The 18,069-nt window shown below is 41.6% G+C and overlaps 1 protein-coding gene across 1 annotated transcript in view; it reads left to right on the top strand.

The window, feature by feature from the left end:
- The window catches only part of GYS2 (glycogen synthase 2), a 47,874-nt gene extending 32,473 nt beyond the window's left edge, over positions 1-15,401 (top strand). The window contains exons 11-16 of the mRNA XM_007517888.3: positions 641-754; positions 7,231-7,357; positions 10,510-10,605; positions 11,332-11,495; positions 12,480-12,560; positions 14,156-15,401. Coding sequence (XP_007517950.1) covers positions 641-754; positions 7,231-7,357; positions 10,510-10,605; positions 11,332-11,495; positions 12,480-12,560; positions 14,156-14,377 — 804 coding nt within the window. The 3' untranslated portion in view covers positions 14,378-15,401. The remainder of the gene's footprint in view (positions 1-640; positions 755-7,230; positions 7,358-10,509; positions 10,606-11,331; positions 11,496-12,479; positions 12,561-14,155) is intronic.
- The last annotated feature ends 2,668 nt before the right edge of the window (positions 15,402-18,069 follow it).

The following is an 18,069-nucleotide window of genomic DNA, read 5'->3' as shown; positions in this document are numbered from 1 at the left end:
GGAGAGAAGATAAATAAGGCTTGATGTAAATCATAGATATCAAAAAACATAAGGAAATAGAGTTCCAAAGCTACTGTCTGGTGTTGGGGAGGTGTTTGATGGAGTGTGTTCTCCTTTGTGATCAAAAGTGAGGAGGATGTGTGAACTTTGGGTGACTGTGAACTTTGAGTGAACCTTAAAGCAGGCAGCCATGTGGCCTGCTGCTAGCAGGGAGAAACTGTGAGATTTCTGTGAGCTTGAGAGTCTAACAAGGGAAAGCTGAGTCTGGAAGACTTTTCCCTCTTGGCTCATCTCTATGAGAGAGGCTAACAAGCGGGGTGTCTTTCCAGACCTCCATCCAAGGATGGGAGAGCTTCCCCAAGCTCTACCATGCTTTCACAAGTCCCACATGTCACCAGGTCTGGTCTTCATGTAACAGCTGCAGAAGAAAAACTGAGACATCTTGTATTCACAATCAACAGTGGGATTCAGCCCACTATCTTCCTCTAAGACATGTGCAAGGCAAAATGATTATCATGAGAGTGTCTCAAAGAGAATGCAGGCATAAACTATAGCCACAGTGTGACCAATGGCCTGCTGCTGAGATCAGCCACCCACCCATTCCTTGAACCACTGACCTTTCTTTCCTACATCACGGCAGCGACATTCCCTACCTCCAGTGACCACCCACAACATGATTGACGACTCCTCTGACCCCATCCTCAGCACCATCCGGCGGATCGGACTTTTCAACAGCCGCACAGACAGAGTCAAGGTAGAATCTGTGGGTCTATCCAGACCCTGGTCCCCATGTACAGGGCAAGAGCTTCATGAGCTGAATGGTTAAGCAGTGTTGTTAATCTCTCTCCTTTTCCTCTCAATTTCTTTCTGTCTCTATCAAGAGAAAGAAAGCGACAGACAGAAAGAAACAGAAAAAGAAAGAAAGGAAGGGAAGGTGGGAGAGATGAAGGAAGCGAAGGAAGGGAAGGGGGAAAGGAAGGGAAGGGAAGGGCAGGGGAAAGAAGGGAAGGGGGAGGGGAAGGGAAGGAAAAAGAAGGGGGAAGGGAAGGGGAAACAGTTAAAAAATTGCTGCTGGGAGCAATGGGATTGTCATGCTGGCAATTTAAAAATAATAATAATTGGGGCGTAAGTACCAGTGGCCCTTTGGACTCCAGGCCTTTGGCTGGTGTAGGTTCTGAGCAACCTGCTTCCTTCCAGTGGCTGCAGATGCTTTGACTGGGTGTTTATTTATTTGTTTATTTATTTATCAAGTTTTATTGATTTACCACACATTTGTAAAACTATAATTTTAGGAATAAAGCTTCACACCTTATTTATACATTTATTTTGGTTGCTTTTGTTGATATAAAAAGTTTTAGAGTGGGAGTCGGGTGGTAGCACAGCGGCTTAAGCGCAGGTGGCGCTAAGCGCAAGGACCAGCATAAAGATCTTGGTTCAAGCCCCTGGCTCCCCACCTGCAGGGGCTTCACTTCACAAGTGGTAAAGCAGGTCTGCAGGTGTCTGTCTTTCTCTCCCCCTCTCTGTCTTCCCTTCCTCTCTCCATTTCTCTCTGTCCTATCCAACAATAACATCAATAATAACTACAAAAATAAAACAAGGACAACAAAAGGAAATAAAGAAAAAAGAGAAAAAAATTTTTTGAAGTTTTAGAGTACAATGGAAAAAAATAATAATAATACTTTGAGGTTCTAGTTGGGGGTTTCCAAACAATATGGAATGTATTTTTTAAAGAATTTATAATACTCCTCCTTTATTTGTTTTGCTATTGCTCCAACAGATTTTAAATGCTATTTGTAAAGAAAATCAATTCTTTTTTTCTGTCTCGGGTAATTCAAGTCTCAATTCTTTTTTTCTGTCTCGGGTAATTCAAGTCTCAACTATCTTGAAAACATTTCTAGAAAACAAAGACTATCAGACAACCTATGCTGCAGCTTGTCTTCTCTGCTGGATTGTCTTTCAATGTTTCTGTCTTTCCTAATCTTCTCTGCAAAAAAAAAAAAAAAAAAAAAAACTCTTGGAAAAATAATCAGACAGGGTTTTCATTGGCTTCTCTTTTCCCAGTCCCAGCCCAGAGCCTTATGAGTAGGTAGGGAGGGAGCCTCTGATGTGAGCTCCCATCTAATCCTCACCATGACCTTGTGCTGACCTCTGATTGCTACTCTTGCCTCCTGGGTTCCTGTGATTAGAGGCTTGGAGGCCCAGAGCAGCTGCTTTTTTATTTTAGTGGCGCTGTCATTCCCTTTGGCTGAGAGTGAAACAAATGAAGCACTGTATTTTCATGTTCCAAAAATGGGCTTTGGAGAGAACACATTTCCCTAAATTTGGAATTGCCTGGGGCCTTTCAAATCCCCTCTTCTGCTATTTGCCATAAGTCTCCTAGGCTGGCAGTTTGGAGGGACCCTGTTTCTATCTCTCTTCCTAGTGCTGGACTCTGAGGTAATAGGAACCCAGATCAAATTTTGTGGAGGAAAATATTTTTATTTGACACCAGGGTAAATATTGCTGGGGCTCAGTGCTGGCACTATGAATCTACTGCTCCCAGCAGCCTTCCCCCCACCCCGCTCCCTTATTCTCTCTCTCCCTTCCTTCCTTCCTTCCTTCCTTCCTTCCTTCCTTCCTTCCTTCCTTCCTTCCTTCCTTCTTTCCCTCCCTCCTTTTCATTTCATTTGATAGGACAAAGAAGAACTGAGGTGGGGGGGGAAGAAAGGTAGACACCTGCAGACCTGCTCCACCACTTGTGAAGCTTCACCCTTGCAGATGGGGAGTGGAGACTTGAACCCAGGCCCTTGCACACAGTAATGTGTGCTCTCAACTGGGTGCACCACTGCCTGGCCCCTCACCTATTTTTATACTGTCACTTTATCACTTTTTATTTGTTTGTTTGGTGTGGTGTGTGTGTGTGTGTGTGTGTGTGTGTGTGTGTGTGTGTGTGTGTGTGTGTGAATAAACCATTCTGTTTAGGTACTGGTTTGGGTCATTTAACCACTTTACTTCTTAAGTCTAACATATCTCCTATTTATGGATCTATAAAAATAACACTAATTCCTGTAAAGCCTTCTTCTCCCTATTTCTTATTCTTTATAGATTGATTGATGAGAGGGGGCAGAGAGAAGGAACCAGAGCTCACTGTAGCACATGCAATGCCAGGGTTTGAACTCCGAACCTTGTATCTGAGAGCCAAAGGCTTTATCTACTGTACCACCTCCTGGGCTACCTCTCCTTATTTCTAAAGTTAGGGCAATGAATATATTTATTATACCCATATCACATGCTGCTAAGATTATTCCATGAGAAAATTATAATATACAAAATATGTTATACAAAGTATCACATGACTATTGTTATTATTACTCTTATTATTATTATTTATATCCAAATTCAGATTTTCTTAAAAGTAAACTTTTTGGAAGAATATATATTTATTCCATGGATTTAAAAAACTGTAGTGTGGGGAGTCGGGCTGTAGCGCAGCGGGTTAAGCGCAGGTGGCGCAAAGCACAAGGACCGGCATAAGGATCCCGGTTCGAACCCCGGCTCCCCACCTGCAGGGGAGTCGCTTCACAGGCGGTGAAGCAGGTCTGCAGGTATCTATCTTTCTCTCCTCCTCTCTGTCTTCCCCTCCTCTCTCCATTTCTCTCTGTCCTATCCAGCAACAACAACAATAAAACAACAAGGGCAACAAAAGGGAATAAATAAAATAAATATTAAAAAAAAATGTAAAAAAAAATAGAGAAAAAAAAAAACTGTAGTGTGGGGAAAAGAGCCAGGCAGTGGTGCACTCTATTAAGTGCACATGCTACCATGTGTGAGTATCTGGGTTCAAGCCCCCGGCCTCCACCTGCAGAAGGAAAACTTTACAAGTAGTGAAGCAGTGTGGAAGGTGTGTCTCTGCCCCTCCTCCTCCTCCTCTTTCTTCTCTCTCTCAATTTATCAGAGTACTGATCAGCTTTGGATTTTGTGCAGGGGACTGAACATGGGATTTTCAAGCCTCAGGCATGAGTCTCTTTGCATAATCATTATGCTTTCTACCCCATCCCTGTCTCTCCTCCTCGCTATCTCCCCCATCCATCTCTGTTTCTGTAATAATAAATGAATAAATAAAATAAAGTATGTGTGCTTTTTTCAAAAATCATTTCTCTTCCCTCTTCTCTCTCCTCTCTCTCCCTCTCTCTCTCTCTCTCTCCTTCCTAAACAATTCAGCTCAACAGCTATTAGGTAAGGCAATACAGGATGGGAGTCTGTACTACAGCAGTCCGCAGGCAGAGAAAGAGAGGAAGGTCCTCCGGGGGTTGTGAGGAGATGCAAAGGGAGTCAGAGTCTGCGTAGAAGAAAACCATGATATCAACACAAATATTAAGTGTGACTGGAAATGGGATGGTTTCAGCTGGGAGGTGGTGAGTGGGTAAACATTAGACTCTCAAGCATGAGGTCCCACGTTTGATCCCTGGCATTACATGTGCTGGAGTGATGGTCTGGTTTTCTTTCTCCTGGTCTCTTTCATTAATAAGTAAATATTAAGAAAAAAATGGGATGGGAATGTAGTTTCAGAGTAAGTCCCACTAAATTAATAACAAAGAGAAAAAAGAATGACTTCATAATAGATATGCCTAAAAGGCATACCCTGGGCAGAGGTAGATAGCATAATGGCTATGCAAAGAGACTCTCATGCCTGAGACTCACAAGTCCCAGGTTCAGTCCCCTGTACCACCATAAGTCAAAGCTGAGCAGTGCTCTGGTTAAAAAAAAAAAAAAAAAAAAAAAGACATATTCTTAATCAAAAGATTGAAATATACACCATCAGTAATAAGAAAAACAAACTACTATCCAATAAATGAGTGAAAAACACAGATCATTTCTGTGCCTTACTGCCAAAGACACATAAATCTAGCCCTAAGACATAGGACAAATCCAAATGAAGGGTCTTATTTCAAACTAACTAAAATTAGTCCAAATTATATATCTCTCTATACATATTTTTTAAAAGTTAAGGTCAGGACTGGGTGGTAGCGTACCTGGTTGAGTGCACATGTTACAGTGCTCAAGGACCGGGGTTCGATCCCCCAGTCCCCACCTGCAGGGGGAAAGCTTTGCAAGTGGTGAAGCAGGGCTGCTGGTATCTCTCTGTCTCTCTTTCTCCCCCTTCCCTCTTGATTTCTGACTGTCTCTATCCAATAAATAAAGATAATAAAAAATTTAAAATATATATCTTATTAAAAAAAGTTAAGGTGATTAAAGGCAAGAAAGCCCTATTATTCTTACAAATTCAAGGAGATAAAATTAACAACTAAATGTCACATGTGATTTCCAGCTAAATATTTCTATTTAAAGAATGCCACTAATTAACACCACTAATGTGAAACACTGGAGCAACATGAATGAGATTTTAAAATTAGGGGCCAAGTGGTAGTACATCTTGTTAAACTCACAAGGACCCAGGTTCAAGCCCCTGGTCCCTACCTGGAGGGGAAAAGCTTCATGAGTGGTGAAGCAGAGCTGCAGGTGTTTTTTTTCTATCTCTTTCACTCTCTATCTCCATCCTCACAATTTCTTTTTGTCTCTATTCAATAGTAAATAAATAAAATTTAAAAAGCAGAGGGGATGGATGGTGGCACACCGTGTTAAGCACACACAGTATGAAGTGCAAGGACCCGCGAAGGATCCTGATTCGAGCCCCCATTCCCCATTTGCAGGGCAATGCTTTACAAGTGGAGAAGCAGCTCTGTAGCTGTCTGTCCCTCTCCTCTCTCAATTTCTTTCTGTCCTATCCAATAAAATTGAAAAATGGGGAAAAAAAAATAGCCTCCAGGAGCAGTGGATTCCTACTGCTGGCACCCAGCCCCAGCGATAACCCTGGAGACAAAAAGAAAAAAAGATTAAAAAAAGGTATTTAAAAATTAGATGAAAGGGCTATTAATTTTCTCATTTTAATACTGACATTGTGTTTATATGTAAGAGGATGTTCTTGTTTGCAGGAAATGTCCATTAAACATCAGGTTAGCAACTTAAACACAAGTGGACCTGAGATATTTTGTGGGGTGGGAAAGCAACATAACAGTTACAGAAACGATGTTTATACCTGAGGCTCTGCACTCCCAGGTTCAATCCCCAGCAGCACCATAAGCCAAGAGCTGGTTAGTGTTCTAGTTTAAAAGAAAAAGGAAAGATAAAGCAAACAATAAGTATAAGCAAACGGCTATCATTATTCTCTTGGTGAAATAGCTCACTTGTATAGTACACTGCTTTGCCACATGTGAAACCCAAGATCAAGCCCTGCCCCCATTGCATTGAAAGAAACCTCAGTGCTCTTTCTCTGCCTATATCTAAAGAATGAGGGGGCCAGGCAGTAGCACAGCAGGTTAAGCACACATGGCGCCAAGCACAAGGACTGGCTTAAGGATCTTGGTTTGAGCCTCCGGTTCTCAACCTGCAGGGGGTCATTTCACAAGTGGTAAAGCAGGTCTGCAGGTCTATCTTTCTCTCTTCTCTTGATTTCTCTCTGTCCTATCCAACAGCAATAACAACATAAACAACAAGGACAACAAAAGGGAAAAAATGGCCTCCAGGAGCTGTGGATTCGTTGTGTAGGCACCGAACCCAGCAATAACCCGGGAGGCAAAAAATAAAAAAATAAGAAAGTAATAATGAAAAGAATGAAAGAGGGGAGGAAAGGAAAAGGAGTACTTTGTAAATTTGGGTCTCAGATTACATATAAACACATAATTTATAATTGAATATAAACATGCAAGTATAATTTATTTAGATCTAAGTAATATAAAATGTAAAGTTAATATATTCATTAGCACAAGACCAAATATCAACACATTTCCATCCTCCAACATAGTCTTGGATCCTGAGGGAAAGTTAGTCTACAGAGTGAACGCTCACACAGACTGGTGAGAAGAGAAATAAACACCTACCCAGCTTCTGTAGTAATTCTTCCCCCCCCCCTAAATTTTAGACACAACTAATAGAAGATGGTTTTCTTTAATTTCTCCACTCTCTCTCTCTCATTACCATTTTCTTTTTGGGGGCCCAGGGGAAGTTTCAAAAGTAATAAAGCAGAGCGGCAGATGCCTCTATCCCCCTTCTCTTTCAATTTCTGTTTTATTCAAATAAAATGTTTTCATTTTTTTTAAATAATGAATGACAAGTCCATTGGATAAGAAGGGCACAAATAAATATTTCAATGATTAAAAAATAATTTTAAAAAATCCTTAAAAATTTTTCCAGGTGATTTTGCACCCAGAATTCCTTTCCTCCACCAGCCCTTTGCTACCAATGGATTATGAAGAGTTTGTCCGAGGTTGTCATCTTGGAGTTTTCCCTTCATACTATGAACCCTGGGGCTATACTCCAGGTATGTGACACATGTAGATTAGGGAATATTTTGATTTGTGTTAGTATTATGTTGTATGCATACATAATTTATATCCAGAGCTGGTACACAATTTCTTCTAAGACTCTGGCTTTGCAGTTTGCTTTAAGAGTGATCTGTCGGGGGTCGGGCAGTGGCGCAATGGGTTAAGCACACGTGGCACAAAGCACAAGGACTGGCTCAAGGATCCCGGTTCTAGTCCCCAGCTCCCCACCTGTAGGGGAGTCCCTTCATAGGCAGTGAAGCAGGTCTGCAGGTGACTATCTTTCTCTCTCTCTCTCTGTCTTCCCTTCCTCTCTTCATTTCTCTCTGTCCTATCCAACAACAACAGCATTAATAACAACAATAATAATAACAAGAGCAACAAGGGCAACAAAAATGGGGGGGGGGATAGCCTCCTGGAGCAGTGGATTTGAAGTGCCGGCACTGAGTCCTAGCAATAACCCTGGAAGCAAAAAAAAAAAAAAAAAAAGAGTGATCTGTCTTTGGGGGCAGGTAGTAGTGCATCTGGTTGGGTGCACATGTTACCATGTGCAAAGGCCCAGGTTCAAGCCTCAGGTTCCTACCTGCAGAGGGAAAGCTTCATGAGTGGGGAAGCAGTGTTTCAGGTATCTCTCTTTCTCTATATCTATCTCCCCCTTCCCTCTCAATTTTTCTCTGTCTCTATCAAATAATAATAAATAAAAATCTTAAAGTGGGGAGTTGGGTGGTAGCATAGCAGGTTAAGTGCACGTGGCACCAAGCACAAGTACCGGTGTAAGGATCCCGGTTCAAGCCTCTGGCTCCCCACCTGCAGGGGAGGTCTCTTCTCAAGCAGTGAAGCAGGTCTGCAGGTGTCTGTCTTTCTCTTCCCTTCTCTGTCTCCCCCTCCTATCTCCATTTCTCTCTGTCTTATCTAACAATGACAACATTAATAACTACAACAATAAAAAGGAGCAACAAAAGGGAAAATAAATATAAAATTAAAAAAAAAATCTTAAAGTGATGTGTTGAGGTCAGAGAGAGGGTGAACACTCTCTTATTGAGTAGAGTGCATGCTTGCCAAGCGTGTGGCCCCATTTTGAGCTCCATATGACAAGTGTCGAGCTGTGGTACCCCTTCTTATTTCTGTTTCTGTTATGGAATGAAAAAAGCAATCTGGGAGTTTTGAAACTGTATGTGTGAGGCCCCGATGCCACAGTAAATAAATAAACAAACAAGTAAGCAAATAGTAATTTGTCAAGGCGACTGGGTGATAACCAGTTGAGTGCACACATCATCATGTACAAGGACCTGGTTTGAGCCCCTCCTCCCTACCTGTTGGAGGGATGTGACATGAGCTGTGAAGCAGGTCTGCAGTTAATCTTTCTCTCTTTCACACTCCCCTCTCCCCTTTATGTTCTGTTTTACAAACAGAAAAAAAAGAGAGCAAAAAAAGATAGGGGAGATAGCATTATAATTATGCAAAGAGATTCATGCTTGAGGCTCCAAAGTCCCAGATTCAATCTCCTGCACCACCATAAACTAGAGGTGAGCAGTGCTCTGGTAAAAAGAAAAAGCAAACAAAAGAAAACAACAACCAAAAAGGGAGAACTGGCTGCATAAAGCAGGGATTCATTGTTGCCGGCACTAAGCCCCAGAGGTTAACTATGGTGACAATAAAAATGAACAAATAAACATAATAGTGATCTGTTGTTGGATCTTTCTCAGGGATTGATTTCATGCTTTGTAGCTCCTAACAAGAATGATATAAGTTTTTTTTTTCCCCCCCAGAATACAGGCAGTGGATGTCCAAGTAGTAGGAAATTCTTACTTTCTTCCATTCCTACTAGCTAATCAAGAATGATTCCATAATCACAGATTCCTTATTAAGAATGTAAATGTTTAACATTTTTTGAAAATCAGGTTTTGACTAAAAGGTAAGAGAGGACTGGCAGAGGCCATAGGCTCACTGAGAAGCTGGAAGGGGCAGCTTGGCAGGTGGGACAGTGGCTAAATGCTCTAGACTTACAAGTACGATGTCCTGTCCGGGTTCAAGCCCTCAGGCCTCCACCTGTAGAAGAGGAAGCTTCACAAGTGATAAAGCACTACTGTAGGTGTCTTTATTTCTCCCTCCCTATTTCCTTCTTCCATTTCAGTGTCTCTCTATTCAATAAATAACTACATAAACAACAACAAAAATTTTTTTTTAATGAAACTATGTTCAGCAGGGAAGCAATTAGAGAAGCCAGACCTTCCACCTTCTGTACCCCATAATGACCCTGGGTCCATGCTCCCAAAGGGATAAGGAATAGGAAAGCTATCAGGGGAGGGATGAGATACGGAGTTCTGGTGGTGGGAATTGTGTGGAGTTGTACCCCTCTTATCCTATGGGTTTTATGTTTACTTTTCATAAAGAAAAATAAATGAAACTGGATGAAGCTATCAATACAACTAGAAACTACAGAAAGAATCAAACATAATTTAAGCTTATGAGAATTGTCTAGTCACTAAGACATTTAAACTACACTTAGAAATAATTTTCCAGTTATCAAGCTGGCAAAGATAATACAATTTTAAAGTTGTAGAAGTGTGAGAAAACAAATATCAAACACAGCTGGAGGGATCATAAATGTATGAGATTTATGGAGTTCAGTTTGGTAATATCCAGTGAAATTAAAAAGTGTTTGCCTGGGGGCTGGGCGGTAGCTCAACGGGTTAAGCTCCGATGGTGCCAAGTGCAAGGACCCACATAAGGATCCCTGTTAGAGCCCCCAGCTCCCCACCTGCAGGGGAGTCACTTTACAGGCAGTGAAGCAGGTCTGCAGGTGTCTATCTTTCTCTCCCTCTCTCTGTCTTCCTCTCCTCTCTCCATTTCTCTCTGTCCTTTCCAACAACGACATCAATAACAACAATAATAATAACTACAACAATGAAAAAAGAGCAATTAAGATGGGTGTCTACTGTGTCCCCTGCCTGTGTGAATGTGGGTAAGTTATTTAATCCATCTGGGCCTCGGTTTCTACACCTGCAAGATGGGGTGAGTGAGAAGACTTAATATATACTCTGCCTGGTACAAGGTAAGCACTGCCATTGCCAGTGGAATAGGTTTTATAGATGTGTGGGTCTGCTGTGTTGCTAAGCACCTCTCTCTCTCTCTCTCTCTCTCCTGGCAGCTGAATGCACAGTGATGGGCATCCCCAGTGTGACAACCAATCTCTCAGGCTTCGGCTGTTTCATGCAGGAACACGTAGCAGACCCTGCTGCATATGGTAAGATTTCTCATCATGAAACCACCCTCAACCAAATGAGACATGGGGTCTTTACAGAGGCTAACACTAGACCCAACTGAGGATGAAACTAAGGTTTAGACTCTTTGCTTAATTAAACATGGACTTAAATTGTGTGATCCACAGGAAAAGTGAGAATACTATTAATAGGAGAGTTTGGGTGGTAGTGCACTAAGTTAAGCCCACCTATTATGATGGGCAAGGACCCAAATTCCAGCCCCTGGTCCTCACCTGCAGGAGGGGAGCTTCACAAGTAGTGAAACAGTGCTGCAGGTGTCTCTCTTTACTGCCCCTCCACCTCCCCTGGTCTCAGTATCACCCCCTTCCCTCTTGATTTCCTTTCTTTCCTTCATTTTCTTTCTTTCTTCTTCTTTTCTTTCTTTCTTTCTTTCTTTCTTTCTTTCTTTCTTTTTTTTTTTTTTTTTACCTAGAGCACTGCTCAGTTCTGCCTTATGGTGGTGTGGGGAATTGAACCTGGGATTTTGGAGGCTTAGTCATGAGAGTATCTTTGCATAACCATTGTGCTATCTACCCCCCACCCTCCCTCTTTATCCAAAACAAATAAAAAAGAAGTACAGCCTCGAACAGAAAGCATAAAGCAGAGGGCTGTGGGAGTCAGATGCCTATATTTAGGCATGTGGTCTGACAGAACCCAAAGAGGAAGAGAAGCCCGGCTGTTACCCCCGCTTTCTCTTTTGTGCCTTTCAGGTATCTACATTGTAGACAGGCGGTTTCGCTCTCCAGATGATTCTTGCAACCAGCTGACTAAGTTTCTCTACGGGTTTTGCAAGCAGTCCCGCCGCCAAAGAATTATCCAGAGGAACCGAACTGAGAGGCTGTCAGATCTTCTGGACTGGAGATACTTAGCAAGAGTAAGCAAGCTTGTGGTAAACACAGGGACCACTCCCAAAACCCTACCAGCTATGGAAGTATACCAATTCTGCTCAGAATCTCCAGGGTCAGCAGTGCCGTGACCATTCAAATTTCAGTGACTTTTTTTTTTTCGGTCAGCTTTTATTTAAATTTAAGATGAATTGGCAACCTCTTAAGCTCAATTCTTCACATTTAGCCTGAACTCATCCAGACCTAGCACAAATCTTAGCTCAAGCTAATTTTTTTCTTTTTGTTCTTCATAAGGAAAAAAAAATCAAAATCCATTATTTTGTTTTGCTTGAACAGAGTATGGTTATATCCATGCACTACAGAGGAGACTGGGGACAATGGTTTTCAGAATGAGAAGAGCAAATAACTCAGGCAATTAGCTGAAAACTATCCAGATGCATGTACCTTTTAGCACTGGATGACTTAATTTTAAATAATTTTTCCTTTCTACCTGCTTAGATTCTGTGAATTTCCTAGATAGGTGACAGATGTTGCCATTTTCTATGCGCTCACTTTCATGCTAATGCTCATTACAGCCAAGAGTGATTCATTTCACTGTCTTCTCATAGTGCAAGCAGAATGCCCTAGAGGTCAAGTCTTACCTGTGACAAAAGGCAGGCTTTATACTCGGTTATTCATTATTCAGGCCCCATCTTTCCTCTGTGCTGTCTTACTTCTTCAGAGAATCAAACCAGTGTTTTCTGTTTCTCTAGTGCTCAATTCAGGGCTCTATATGGATAATGCAACTTTCCTCTCCAGCTTTATTTGTTTCTTTGCCTGTTTTCTGTAGCATTTCATTACCCATTCACTGAAAAAAATAAACTATAAACTACTTTTCTGATTCTCAAATTTTAGGTGCGAATGTCACCACTTTCAAATATATATATATATTTCATAACTAGCATGAATTTTTATATAATTGCATGGTTTTGGGGATGCCTAAATCATGACTGCAACATGGTTTTCGATCATAGTATTACCAGCATGCCAGACACCTGACATTAAGCAGAGCGTTTCCAGAAAAATTCCACATGGAGCCCACTTCTCCACCAACGGTAAATGTTTTATGTACTGTTTGTTTGGAAAGCTAAATTTCTTTCTTAAAATTTTTAAAATTTATTATCTTTATTTATTGGATAGAGACAGCAGAAATCAAGAGGGAAGGAGGAGATAGAGAGGGAGAGAAATCCCTGTATCACTGCTTCACCACTCACAAAGCTTTCCCCCTGCAGATGGTGACTGGGAGCTCAAACCTGGGTCCTTGTGCACTGTAACATGTGTGCTCAACTGGGTGCACCATCACCTGGCCTCAAAAGCTAAATTTCTTACTTTTAACTCCAAACAGCAATTTAAAGTAGCTAAATCCAGGGGTCGGGTGGTAGCAGAGTGCAAGGACCAGCGCAAGGTTCCCGGTTCAAGCTCCTGGCTCCCCACCTGCATGGGGGTCACTTCACAGGCGGTGAAGCAGGTCTGCAGGTGTCTGTCTTTCTCTCCTCCTCTCTGTCTTCCCCTCCTCTCTCCATTTCTCTCTGTCCTATCCAATGACGACAGCATCAATAACAATAATAACAACAAGAAGAGCAACAAGGGCAACAAAAATGGGGGGGGAATAGCCTCCAGGAGCAGTGGATTTGCAGTGCCAGCACCGAGTCCAAGCAATAACCCCAGAGGCAAAATAAACATAAATAAATAAGCTACGTCCACACATACTGTTTTCATAATACTACATTTGCACAAAGAATAGAGGAAGTGGGAAATCAAACCAACTCAGACTTCCAGATTCAGAGTTGATTTTTTTTTAAATGCATCAGCTGTTTCCTGATATTGCAGAATCACCCCTGTGCTAAAACTGTCTTAGTTTTTTAAAAAAATACCTTTTAGGGGGCTGAGCGGTAGGTAGTGCACCAGTTAAGTGCTCATACTAGGAAACGCAAGGATTCTGGTTGGAGCCCTTAGGCTCCCCACCTTGGGGGGGGTCACTTTGCAAGCAGTGACCTTTCTCTCCTCCTCTCTGTCTTCCCCTCCTCTCTGTTTCTCTGTTCTAGACAACAACAGTAATGTAGAAAGATGGCCTCCAGGAGCAGTGGTGTAAGCACAGAGTCCCAGTTAGATAACCCTAGAGGCAAATTAATTAATTAATTAATTAAAAATAAACACACACACACACACACACACACACACACACACACACACACACACATATATATATATATATATATATATATATATATATATATATCTTTAGGAGTTGTTTTATTCTGAGAGGGAAAGACCATGTGTGCAAGTACAGAGATCAACTCTGGCTTATGGTGGTGCAGGGGATTGAACCTGGGACTTAACAGCCTCAGGCATTAAAGCCTTTTGCATTACCATATGCTGTCTCCCCTGCAATCATTTGTTTAATTATAATGATCATTTTTGCAGCATTACTCTCATTACTCATTACTCTCAGAGTGGTGCACTGGTTTTTCTCTTTTCTTGTATAAAACAAATAAAAATTAAATTAAAAAAGAAATGAATTAAAGCTAATTGCACCTAGACAGAACAGAAAAGATGCCTAGCCATCTGGAAAATGAGTGTTTGTGTAAGTGTTAGCATCTCTGCAAATCAATAAGTCCTTCTAATGGTGGTCTCATTTTGTTTCTGGCAGACTGAAGGATTTAAGTACCCCAGGCCTTCCTCTGTCCCACCTTCTCCTTCAGGGTCTCAGGTCTCCAGTCCTCACAGCAGCGATGTGGAAAATGATGACGAGGAGGATCGATACGATGAGGAAGTGGAAGCAGAAAGGGATAGGGTAAATATTAAGTCACCCTTTTCCCTGGGTCCCGTGCCTCATGGGAAGAAGAAGCTGCACGGAGAGTATAAGAACTGAATTCCTCCACGTGAGGCTGATTCACTGAGAATACAGAACGATTATTTAAAGAGATGAAGAAAAGCCACGAGGTTCATTGTCATCTTCTGAACATTACAGAGAAATGCATTCTTTCCCTACAAAGTGGAGATTAAGCAAACAGTAATTGTGTGGTCTATAATAAGGTGGATATCTACATTTAGGCTTGAGGGAAAATGAAGTGTTTTCTTAAAAGGTTGATTTAAATGATAAGACTTTTCATTTACTACTCTTTAAAACAATGTCAATAGTTGGGATTCTTTGCTTTGCATGTACAACATTGCTATGCCCCATTGAAGTTCCCTATTTCCCTCAAAGGATCCTGATTAGTCACGAATGTGTACCATCTATAGATTTTAAATGACTTGGTCCTTAATAAGTCCTTTCCTTTTTTTCACATAAGACAAGGCCATGCATGTATATATTATTGCAAACGAATCAAAATCCACAAGAAAATAACTATCCTGGCTCTAATTTTAGAATGCATGTTAACTCTTATTTCCAAGGTTATTTCTCAAGTTAGTGGTAGAAAATGTTACCATCTGTCCTGTACAAAATACTTGACCAGTTTTACTACTGCTTAAAAAGAGTCTTTTGAAATTTTAGTCAATGATGCACAGATGATACAATGCTAAATCTAAATGAATAAATCATCAGTATTTAAAGATTCAATTTTTAATGCAAAGTGTTTTGTCTAAAGATCTTCTCTACATTTAAATATGTAAAAACACCTGCCATGTATTTGTTCCTGATGAAGGATACCATTTAAACAACCGTTTAAATTTTTGCACAAAAGGGGGCAGTAGGCAACGGCTTATCTGCTTAAGTGCACATATTAGTAATGCACAAGGACCTGGTCTCAAGCCCCTGCTCCCCACCTGCAGGAGGAAAGCTTCATGAGCAATAAAGCAGTGCTGCAGATGTCTTTCTCGCTCTCCCTCTGGATTTCATCCCTCTCTCTCAGTTTGTCTCTGTTAAAGATTAAAAATTTTTGCACAAAAGGGAATCTGGTTTTGTTTTTTTGTTTGTTTTCAGGGTTATCGCTGGGGCTCAGTGCCTGCACTATGAATCCACTGCTCCTGAAGGCTATTTTTCCCCTTTTGTTGCCCTTGCTGTTCATCGTTGTTATTGTTGTTGGATAGGAGAGAAAGAAATCGAGAGAGGAGAGAAAGACAGACACCTGCAGACCTCCTTTACTATTTGTGAAGCAACCCTTCTAAAGGTGGGAAATGGAGGCTCAAACTGGGATCCTTATGCTGGTCCTTGCACTTTGTGCCATGGGCGCTTAACCTGCTGCACTACTGCCCACTCCCCGGGAATTTATTTAGTTGTAATGAGGAGAACATATCGAACATATTTTAGTGATGTGTTTTTTTGAGACACTGCTGAGTAGCTGTAGTCATATATATATATATATATATATATATATGTATTTATTTATTCCCTTTTGTTGCCCTTGTTATTTGATTGTTGTAGTTATTATTATTATTGTTGTTGTTACTTATGTCATTGTTGTTGGATAGGACAGAGAGAAATGGAGAGGGGAGGGGAAGACAGAGAGGGGGAGAGAAAGATAGACACCCACAGACCTACTTCACCTCCTATGAAGCGACTCCCCTGCAGGTGGGGAGCTGGAGGCTGGAACCGGGATCCTTCTGCCAGTCCTTGCACTTTGCACCACATGTGCTTAACCCACTGTGCTACTGCCCGACTCCCAGAGATCTATATTTTAAATACAATAAACAAATTTGGGAAAAAACACAACCCTCACGTAAGTGTATTCAATCTGGGTTTTGTCACAACTGAATGTTGTCACACTTAGGTTACTGTGAACACCTTGTCTGGCAGTCAGTCTAAGTTGGGAGAGGCTCTAAAAATGTTATGGTTCAGTGCTCCATTGTGTATGGCAACAAAAGGAGAGTTAAGGGTGGCAGAGGTTTGCAAAGTTAACAGCTGACTGAGTGGGGCACTGTCCTTGCCTTGCACCTGGTCCAGGGCTAAAGCCTGAGGCTACACAGGTAGTGCTATAGTGGCACTGGAGGTGGGGGGTGAAGAATGCCAGTGTTGTGGGATCTCTGTATCCGAATGAAAATTTTGGCCCAGAGTGATAAAATTGTACCTTCGTGAGGTCTTGGCAGTCAAAAAGAGTTGAGACCTATGGAGAATTGTAATCTAGTAGCTAGCCTATTGATTGTTATTAGTACATGAGATACAAGCAACAAGTCAGACCCAACCAAACTAAAGATGGTGTTAAATGGACCTCATTTTAGATGGTTAGAAAGGTAAGTAAATAAAGCCTGACACTTAAAAAAAAAAAAAAAAAGCCCAGTGGATGCCAATTAATCTTGCATTTAAAGCAAATAAACAAACAAAAACACACACGACTTGCATTTTGATTATATATACAAATGTTCATTTGCTGAAGTGCCAGCAAGAGATCACGTAAAAAAGGGGGGGGGTCTTATGCTTATAACACACACACAAATGTCTTCCTGTGGTAGTGATAGACTGCTCTATGTGTGTATGTTCAAATAATACTCTAGGCTGGTCACAGAATAATACACTAGAATACCTTCTTAAAATTATAAAATTTTCGGGAGTTGGGCAGTAGTGCAGCAGGTTAAGCACAGGTGGCGCAAAGTGCAAGGACTAAGGATCCCGGTTCCAGCCCCCTGCTCCCCACCTGCAGGGGAGTGGCTTCACAAACGGTGAAGTTGGTCTGCAGGTGTCTTTCTTTCCCTCTCTCTGTCTTCCCCTCCTCTCTCCATTTCTCTCTGTCTTATCCTATCCAACGACATCAATAACAACTATAATAATAACTAAGGCAATAAAACAAGGGCAACAGAAGGGAATAAATAAATATTAAAAAACATATAAAATTTTCAAATTTAAATGGTTTTTTGTTGTTGTTGTTCTTCAGCCAAAGACTAGTGTGCTGATTAAAAAGTGCTCACAAATGATAATGCATGGAAAGGAACTGACTTGAGTGGTATGTGTAGGGGTGAGACTCTCTTCCTCTAGTCAGATAGCTGCTGCCACCACTACATTCCAGGCCTATGCTCCAATCATTCATTTCTCCCTTCCCGAGACTGGCCAAGCCTGAAACATGCAACCAACAGGACACGCTAGCAGATGACTCTCTGTCTAGCACAGAGCCTTATGGACCACCATTGCAATTACACATAGTCTCACTGGGAGAAGAAGTATAAAAAGTAATGCTTTTAAAGAATGGGATGTTAGTGCAGGGGTAGATGGCATAATGGTTATGCAAACAGACTATCATGTCTGAGGCTTCAAAGTCCCAGGTTCAATCCCCTGCACCACCGTAAATCAGAGCTGATCAGTGCTCTGGTTAAAAAAATAAAAGAACAGGACGTTCACAAGTTAGAGAAATGGGCCTGACTAGCTGACTGTGAGACTGGCTCTATGCATCATACTACCTGTCCTTCCACAGTGAGAGGGAACGCTCCTGGTTTTAAATACACAGATGAGAACATGACATGTTACAAGTGCCAGATGAGGGGGGCAGGTGCTGATGCACCAGGTTAATTACACACATTGCCATGTGTTGAGGACAGGGTTTGAGCCTCAGCTCCCGACCTACGGGGGTGGGGTGGGGAGAGCTTCATAAGTAGTGAAGCAGGTCTGCAGGTGTCTCTTTGTCTCTTTCCCTG

Source organism: Erinaceus europaeus, chromosome 7 (assembly GCF_950295315.1).
Source record: "Erinaceus europaeus chromosome 7, mEriEur2.1, whole genome shotgun sequence".
NCBI classification, from domain to species: Eukaryota; Metazoa; Chordata; class Mammalia; order Eulipotyphla; family Erinaceidae; genus Erinaceus; species Erinaceus europaeus.
Note: the sequence above shows the minus strand (reverse complement) of the source record. Positions and strands in the feature narration are given on the sequence as shown.